At 25.7% G+C, this 8937-nt stretch overlaps 3 protein-coding genes across 14 annotated transcripts in view; all 3 read right to left on the bottom strand.

Annotated features, from left to right (window-relative positions):
* LOC108753269 overlaps positions 1 to 1614 on the bottom strand; it is a 3997-nt gene extending 2383 nt beyond the window's left edge. The window contains exon 1 of one of the 2 annotated variants that reach the window (XM_018494715.1): positions 1546 to 1614. The gene's annotated coding sequence lies outside the window, so the exon portion shown is untranslated. Of the gene's footprint in view, positions 1 to 262; positions 710 to 1545 lie in introns of those variants that run through there. The other variant, XM_018494714.1, reaches the window with a different exon arrangement.
* On the bottom strand, positions 1502 to 4313 carry LOC108753270 (activating signal cointegrator 1 complex subunit 1). Of its 3 annotated transcripts, XM_018494719.1 has the most exons (8): positions 4208 to 4313; positions 4083 to 4126; positions 3288 to 3521; positions 3057 to 3166; positions 2432 to 2750; positions 2086 to 2246; positions 1789 to 1907; positions 1502 to 1716 (listed from the first exon to the last, which is right to left on the bottom strand). In XM_018494719.1, the coding sequence occupies exons 3-8, from the start codon at positions 3485 to 3487 to the stop codon at positions 1603 to 1605; spliced, it is 1023 nt and encodes a 340-aa protein (XP_018350221.1). In that variant the 5' UTR covers positions 3488 to 3521; positions 4083 to 4126; positions 4208 to 4313; the 3' UTR covers positions 1502 to 1602. The 3 variants fall into 3 exon arrangements, with proteins under 3 accessions (XP_018350221.1, XP_018350220.1, XP_018350219.1); XM_018494718.1 differs by having other exon boundaries at positions 4083 to 4313; XM_018494717.1 differs by lacking the exon at positions 4083 to 4126.
* A 1621-nt stretch (positions 4314 to 5934) lies between these two features.
* The window catches only part of LOC108753289 (probable histone-lysine N-methyltransferase CG1716), a 12140-nt gene continuing 9137 nt past the window's right edge, over positions 5935 to 8937 (bottom strand). For 6 of the 9 annotated variants that reach the window (XM_018494757.1, XM_018494761.1, XM_018494763.1 and 3 more), the window contains 3 exons: positions 8140 to 8930; positions 6216 to 6551; positions 5935 to 6143 (listed from right to left, as the gene is read on the bottom strand). In XM_018494757.1, coding sequence (XP_018350259.1) covers positions 5988 to 6143; positions 6216 to 6551; positions 8140 to 8930 — 1283 coding nt within the window. In that variant the 3' untranslated portion in view covers positions 5935 to 5987. The remainder of the gene's footprint in view (positions 6144 to 6215; positions 6552 to 8139; positions 8931 to 8937) is intronic. The other 3 variants (XM_018494762.1, XM_018494765.1, XM_018494766.1) reach the window with 1 other exon arrangement.

Below are 8937 nucleotides of genomic sequence, written 5' to 3'. Positions count from 1 at the left end.
TTCTATAAGTGACATTAAAATTATTGCCATATTATTATATTCAGTATAAAAATAAATAAAATTAAAAAAAATCACCTTCTAACACTCTCTAAATTATTATTAAGATTATAAATAAAAACACTTATTCATTTTAGAGGTTATGTTTTCTAATTTATTTAATAAAAAATATAAGCTTTTTTCACATATATAAGCATCAATAATTATAATACTTATAATCTTATATACATCATTCACATACATAATAAGTTGTAAGTGTGCTTACAATTACAAGTTAAAAATGGTACAGGTTTTTTTTACATCATCCGATCCTCTTTTCAGAAAAAATAATTATCCGTAGCCACCGTTTCATTATTTAGAGAATTTCAATATTCTGGGATTGATTTATTTTTAACCAAATACTAATTAAATTTATTTAACAAAAGAGGTTAGGCGTTAATGAAAACTGAAGATAGAAACTGAATTTTATTGACAGTCTGATAAGGAAAATACATGATTAGGATTCGACCAATGTCGTAGCTGATTCGCCTGTTATACTGATACACAAATGACATTTTTAAATGCGTAGATAATTACAATACATGTAGAAACTAGTATAACGAATCGATGCTTTTAATAGGACATTTCTTCTAGCCAACTCAGAGTCAATGTCCTTCAACGAAAAAAATCGAATCGAGGAAAGATAATTATTCCGATTAAGATTGAATATTTCTTTTTGTAATTACATTATTTAAATTAAAATTTTATTAAAATAAAATTTACCTCTCTTCTTCTACTCTTCATTCTTTTCTAGATTTTATTATTGAAGACGCTGTATATCAACCTTAATACCTTTTTTTATATGCAAATTTCATTTTTATGCATAAATTTGTTAATACAATGATTGAGCTCTATAACTTCTTATCCTCTAATATAAGAAATTATATAATATTTCAATATTTGTAACTATTTTATGAACATATAATTCCTCTCAAAAATTTTTTGTTAGCATTTCCTGATTCTATCTTTTATAAATATTTGCCCTTACCCTTCTACATTTTCTCTTTCCTCTTTCTTTGTCAGGAGGATTTTCTAATTTACATTGAAACCTCTTAAAAGAATCAATAGTGTTTAAACCAATAGTGTTTCTATTACTAATGATTAAATTTCCGAAACTCAACCGTTGGTTAGAAGATTTGTAATAATTTTAAATCTCAATCTGAACTTGCAAAATATTCTTATACATGAACAGGTATTTATGAATACTCAAATCATTAAATGATAAAATGTTCATTAATGTAAAATAAAATTGAATAAAAAACATGAAATAGAAATTAATATATTCTCTAATTTTTTGGATCTATTTAAATTATATTTTAAAAAAAATGTATACGTTATAATATGTAAAACATTAAACAAAACAAAAGTAAAATAAAGAGACTATTGAAAATATGACTATATTTATATGTACATATACTTTTCTTTCTCTCTCTCTCTCTCTCTCTCTCTCTCTCTCTCTCTCTCTCTCTTTGTGCGCGCGCGCGTACATAATAAATTTTTCTAACTTACTTTTTTTTTAAATGAAAAGAGATCATTGCTACAATTATATAGCACATATCCCTGTACTTAAAAAGTAATGCTACCTATTGATTTATAATAATTGTCTTTGGTAACAGTATGAAGTTCAGATATGTCAATTTGATTTAATATTGTTTTTCCAAACAGTATATCCTTATGTACCTAAAACATGAAATAAGTCATTATTTTTTCTTATTACTAATTTTATAACGAATTATAGATAAATCCTATTACTTTTAATATTTCATTTGCGTCATATCTTTCCTTAAACCTTGCTGAGTAATCATCTTTGAATGTTGTATTCATTAGAGTGACATGCAATTTTATTTTTTCATATTCTTTCTCCATTAAACCTAAAATTGAAAATTGTACAATGAAATAAATGAGATATTACAGTTAATATTAATAAAAATATTTTTTAGAAAATTATATAATCAAAGAAGTTAACATAATTACTGTTTTGATCAAAATTGCATAAAATATATCTCAAAGATATTCAATTCTATATAAGATATATAATATATTATTTACCTATGTCAATAAAGTATTCAGCAACTTTATCAACGAGTTCTTGCAATTTTTCGTTGGATGCAATTTGTGCAAATAAAACTTTAACATCAGTAGGATCATCATTCATACATGCAACTCCTTGTAACTGTATATTTATTGACCCCGTTTCTTCAAGAATAGGACTGTAGAGTAGAATATATAATTATTTAAACATCTTTTGAAATAATTACAATCTATCATATTTATGTAACATGTAATTACAAAACTAGATTATATTATATTAATTTTCAATTAATATCATATAATTTAATTTTGCAAGATTAATTATACATAATATGCTATTATTGTATAAAGTCAGATATCTTACTCTATAATATTTTCTTTACAATTTGTGAGAGCATCGATAGCATGCTTTTTCTCATTATCATCAAATAATTTAAGCATGCCAATGGTAAGGTGTAATTTAGATGGATTTTGAAAAAGTGACTCATCAATATTGTGTGTAGTTTTCTTATACTTCTCCAATATATCATTCTTGAAAGAAATATATTTATCAATTATCTCTTTTTTATTTAATGGAATTGACAAAAAGTGTGTATAGTGTATCTTTTTCTTTGAGGCTTCTATTAGTAAATCAATTCTATGTCTTGCAGATATTATAGCTTTACGTTCCCGTGCAGTAATAACTACAAATAAATATATAATATTTAAAAATTAATTAAATTCATATTTTTATATATAATATTATATAAAAATTGGAATTTAGTTAATTTTTAAATTTATATTTTTATATAATATATAATATTTAAAAATTAACTAAATTCATATTTTTCTTATATTAACGACTGCATTTTGTAAAATATATGATATACATGATATATAATCATTTTATATGTATCCTTGTTGTTCATTGAATAAACAAGAATAAAATTATACTTCAAGCACATTATATGCTTTATAGAAATATTAAAGGAATATCAAATGATTTTCACCAATGTTTCCATCTTTCCCTTTTTTTGGTATATCAATAGTTGTTCTTGTGTCATGTTCTAATTTCTTGCGTGTTAAACCTTTTGTACCAATTATGTGTGAGTAAAAAATTCTAAAACATTATAATAAAATGATAAAATATAAATTATTACCATATTAAACAATACTTATATATTATTAAATTTTGACTAATATTACAATTATGATAAAATAATATTTAAAATAATTCTTACTTGGGTACATAAAAAGTATGCTTAAACAATGTATCATGAGGAATTATTTCTATATCAGTTTCAGATTCCTCATTTGAACATATTGATTCTTTATCCTCCATATATGGAGCTGATGTATGAATGTTTTTCCAGGCAGTATTTTCATAAAATCTATAGCAGCGTCCATTAACCCAAATTAATTCTGGTTCTAACACATCCATTATATAAAATGCAATATGTTTTATATAAAGACCCCTAAAATTTGTTAAATTACTGATGTATTAATTTTTATAGATATACATTTATATATGATATAAATAAATATTATACATTATATATATATATATAATGTATAATATATATATATAATAAACTATACATAAATCCTCAGAATTAACTAAAATAATATTTTAATATTTTAAAATATAAATAAAAGTGAGCATTTTATATTTTATCACTTAAAAATCACAGAATATAAAAAGTTTTACAAAACACTGCTCCAATATAGATATTGTACAGAAACTATTATTTATATAAAACATAATGTTTAGCAATTTAAACATTATACAGGTATAAAATACTATATAATTCGAATAATTTCTAAAATTAAAGATTAAAGTATATTCATTATGCACATATTTATGAGGTGTAAATTACACATCGCAATGTTCAAATTTTACATATAACTTAACACACAAATTATTTTAACACATGAATTAAATAAAATAACCGACACAACATAATCATGTTGCACATTAATCACTACATTAAGTAAAGATGTAATTTTATTATATTTTAATCTTGTATTTAAATTACTTGTTTGGAGTATACTCCTTTAGGTTAGAGGTTGGCGTAATAGGCTATCTAACAAAAACATCACACGATAAATAAATAATTATCACACTGTTATTAAGGCTGTTATTTGTTTACATAATGCCTACGTTTTCAATGCATTCAACATTAGGTATATTATTGACACAAATATAATAAAATTGCTTTTTTTTGAAGTGTTTGGTTATTGACCAATCATGAACAACAATCTTCTATGAGAGCATAAAGTGAGACTGGTGAGAGGAATACGAGATAACAGTGAAGATCTATCCAAACGGATTTAAGTAATCGCACAAAGAAATTATGTCAAGTTAAAATAAGAATAAGCCATATTTGAAAAATTCTTTCTACCACTATTTTCAAAATGTTAATACAAATCATTACAAATTTTTATATTACAATATATTTACATTTAATTTTTTTTTTTAAATCAAGATACTATCTTGATTTTTAAGAGAAAAAATTTAATTGAAAATATCCTCTTAATATCCTCTCTTGTAAATGTTTATTAAGATTACCTTCGAAAATAATTAGTAAAAAAAACTGTATCATTTATTACGTTTACCCGACTCAATTTACGTCGAAGATATATATTAGTGTTATAAAACTGGCCAATCGTAACTATTCCTCTGAAGAATGGAATAACTGTGATTAGGTAATTTTATGACATCGATGTTATAACTTCGGTATAAATCGAACCGTATAAGTAGTCATTTATGCTCATTTCTACCAATGTAGATTAACTTTAATCCCGGAAATCCTTAGAATTAGAAAAAGACGAAGAATAAGTTGAACCGAGATTAAAGTTAATCTACGTTGGTGGAAATGAGTATTTTTTGTAGTTGTAAATTATATAGAAATTTCATAATTTAAATGATATATTGTATAATACGCCATAATAAATAAACTAAAAATAAAATGAATATTTATATTTATTGCTTTGATAACTGGGTGCAAACGTATGCAATATAATTGTTTCACAATCAAAAATTATGATTCTTTACTTAAAGAATACATTCATTATTTATATAAATTAGAAACAATAAAATTGCTTTTAGATGATTACGTGAAATTATGTTAACATCAATTAATTATGTCAACATCAACTGATGTTAACGTTAATTCATATATATAATTTATATTTTCATATATATAAATAGATCGAACTATTGCAAAAATGCAGAACGCTATTCTCACAAAAACAATTATTATCAGTAAATGTAGAGTTCTTTTTTATTAAAACATTCTACATTACTTCCGTTTCGAAAATCACGCATCACATTTTTGTAACGTATAAAGACAAAATGTCGGTAGTACAAAATTAAATTTATAAATGCAAAATTTATATTTTTATCTTTTGTTCTTTCAGTTTTTATAAATATCAAAGTCGTGAGTCAGCAAGCACAACAGCAACCCAATGAAGCAGTTAAAAATTCATTTATAATCTTAAGTAGTCATTTATAATTATTTACAGAAGTTGCATAACGTATATAAATAAATATTTTTATTGAGTATTAATTTTAAGACACTGATACCGAAAGGTAGGTTCAAATCTTACACAACTATCAGAGTATATAGTTTACACTGTGTGTGTATATTGGCATATAAGTTACAATATTTATAAAAGATATACATGCATAGTTAGCATGTATAAATGAACATATGTCAAATTTACACATAAAATATGGGAAATTAAAAATTTGCTAAAATTTATTAACTGCTAAATCATGAAAAAACGTTTATCACGCATATACAAACTTGTCTATTTTACAATAATACAATTACAAAGGTATATCTACATACGAGCCTAAATATATTTATCTAAATATATTTCGCAGTAGTCGAAGTGTGCTCGCAATAAATAACAATTTTTCATTTTATAAATTATAGCTAATCCTCGTCTGTACCTTTCTGATACACTGCCCCGAACTTGCTCATGTACTTACGTACAAAATCTCTTGCTTTATGTTTAACATTTTCATTACATTGTAATTCGTCCACGCTTTTACAATGTTTTAATTCTTTTGCAAGTACAAAATGTGTTAACTGTAATAAAATGTGTAATTATAAAGATCACTTTTGTATGATAAATCTGTCATGCATAAATACTCAACATACCTTTCTAGCTAGATGCTTGAAATCTTCAGTATTAGTTATTCTACCTTGTTTGCAATCATTTTTCCTATATGGATTTAAGAAGTGAACCATTACATTAGCCATGTTTATTCTAAATGTATCTTTAATTTTCCTTTCTGACATAGGAGACATCTCAGCTGATGTTGATTGCAACTTGTTCATTCCATGTCGCGAGTAAGACTTCGATTTATTACTTCGTCTATGTTTTCTTAATTTCTCAACATGATCTTTTAGTTTTGTCCTTTCTTTCTGTCGTCGTAATTTATCTTTCATTTCCTTATACGTCTTATGATCAAGACGATCATCTTCCCTACGTGGCTACAAATAAATATCACAATGGATTTATTAAAAAATCGACAAAGTTATAACAATTTTAAAGTTATATTAGTTGATAAAGGAGGATATAATATTTTTCACATTAAAATAAAGTTAATAAATATTCCGCTAACAATATAAATAAGGATTTTATTTTTTATTTCAATGTATCGATTTTTCCTTGAATGTAGCATCATTATTATAATAACTTTCGGTTGCCATGAAGAAAAATACATAAGAAAATATAGAAATAAAACAATCCCTAAACGGTCGCGAAAAAATGAAATTATATCCTCTTTTAATATTGTAATATAAGCAATGGAACAAGTTCTTTTTTTTTTTTTAAGATTGAATGTTTTATAAAAATTTTAAAGAGTACATTTTAAAATCCTTAATGTACACGTAACTGAGTCATTCGTGTCCTGCGTATTTCTTTTCTTTTAAGTATTAAAAGCACTTGGCTAAATAATGTTCGTTAGACTTTTTCTATAAAAAAAAGGCTGATGTCTAAGGAACAAGTTTTGTGTGACAAGGTGCGTTGTCAATTTCCTTTCGTGCGTATTCTTCGACAAACGCCTCGGAAGTTCAACTTGAATCACAAATAACCCAATTGTGTATAGTACTTTTTCTGTAGTATTTGAGAAATGTTTATTTCTTTATGTTTAATTCATTCCCATTTAGATTATAAGGATTTAATTATTAAAAAATTAAAATTTAAATAATTTTGTGCTAAAATGTCGAACTATCATTACTATCATTACATTTGTTATTGAATGCTATAAATAATATTAAAAAATGTTTCTTCTAATTAGTTGTAAAATCTAATCTACAATGTGCAGATTATCTTTATTTCCTATCTCGAAATTTATCTCATGCCTTTTCCTTCTCTTTAACTGCTTTATCGCGTATCTTTTTGCGTGTTTCTTGTCTCTTTCGAAATCAATTTTTATCTCGGGCAACAAAAAATGAAAAACTGGATAAGAGGTAAAAAGGCAAGAAGTTATCAAAAACAAGAAAAAAACAGAAAACGAAGACCACATTGTGTATTACGCTTAAATTTTTGTAAGGCAATATTAATGATAAATTGTTTAATAAAATATATACTAAAAAATGTAATATATATATTCAAAATATAATTCAATTTATACTCATTCATATATGTTAAAAAAGACGTCATTTTCAGGTTACGGAATAATCTAACTTTTTGAATAATCGACAATCTTAAATTTTTTCTCTTTTATAATTTAAATGTTAACTTTAAGGTATATAACATATTTTTCTTTAAATCACTCAATGTTTTATAGTTTTGAATTTTTATATAACAAAGCGCATTTCTCTCATTTTGTAAACTGCAATTAGTTATAACATTTATATATATAATTCTTTTACATAATTTTGTTAATACATGACTTTATGAATACTTTCTAAGACATCAAATTATGTGTAAGAATCACTTAATAATTTCTGTATACTTATAAAAGTGATGAAAATTAACCCAAAACACTAACGACTCATCACATATAATAACGGATCAGGAAATCATTGTGTATATTAAGGATTCATGTTAATATAAGAACTAAATTATACTTACACTAATAATTCTTTCTTGGACCAATCCATCTCTTCTCTTCTTAGATTCGGGAAACGGCAGTGAACTTCCAGTCAGATTATGACCACTTAATTTTTTAGATACATTTGGCCTGGATGTGCTCAAAGAACTGTCTGTTAGAACGCTACTTGCCTCCATATCATCGTTTCTTTGATCTTCGTTATGATCATCATCAATATCTTCATCATCCTCATTTGATGAACTGGATTCATCACTAGATTCCGAGGTAGACGACGAATCTGGCTGTACTCCAATATGATCGGGTGGTGGAGGTAACCATTGCGATATTCTTTCCTTCACGTGATAATAATATGTTCTACCTCTGCTATCCGTCGCACTCTTCCATTTTGGTGGCAAATCTATTGCCGGAACTTCAGGTTGTGGTCGACTCGTGACATTTTCCGCGGACGTAAGATTAGAGAATTGTTGATCTGCGGGATTTTTGATACGATTATGAAGAAGCGTTTTAATTGATATAGACGAAATGCCGTAAAGAACAGACACTAAACTGTTTGAAAGAGGTAGTTGCCCTTCGGTATACGGTTGCGGATGCGATATCAAAGAGTAGGAAGATGTTTGACTGAACACAGGAGTTTGACTTAATGAGTAAGCTACTGGTGGTGGTACACCAGGTGGAATACCAGTCGTAATTCCGGATGACATATCATTTGTCATTGATGATGATAATACATGAGGACTTTGACCTATTATACCAGTAGATGGAGCACTTCCTACATATACAGGAGTACATTGTTGTGTCGCTTCTCCACCATCTATAAA

This window comes from Trachymyrmex septentrionalis, unplaced genomic scaffold, assembly GCF_001594115.1.
Source record: "Trachymyrmex septentrionalis isolate Tsep2-gDNA-1 unplaced genomic scaffold, Tsep1.0 scaffold68, whole genome shotgun sequence".
NCBI classification, from domain to species: domain Eukaryota; kingdom Metazoa; phylum Arthropoda; class Insecta; order Hymenoptera; family Formicidae; genus Trachymyrmex; species Trachymyrmex septentrionalis.
This window is presented reverse-complemented; position numbering and strand designations above follow the sequence as displayed.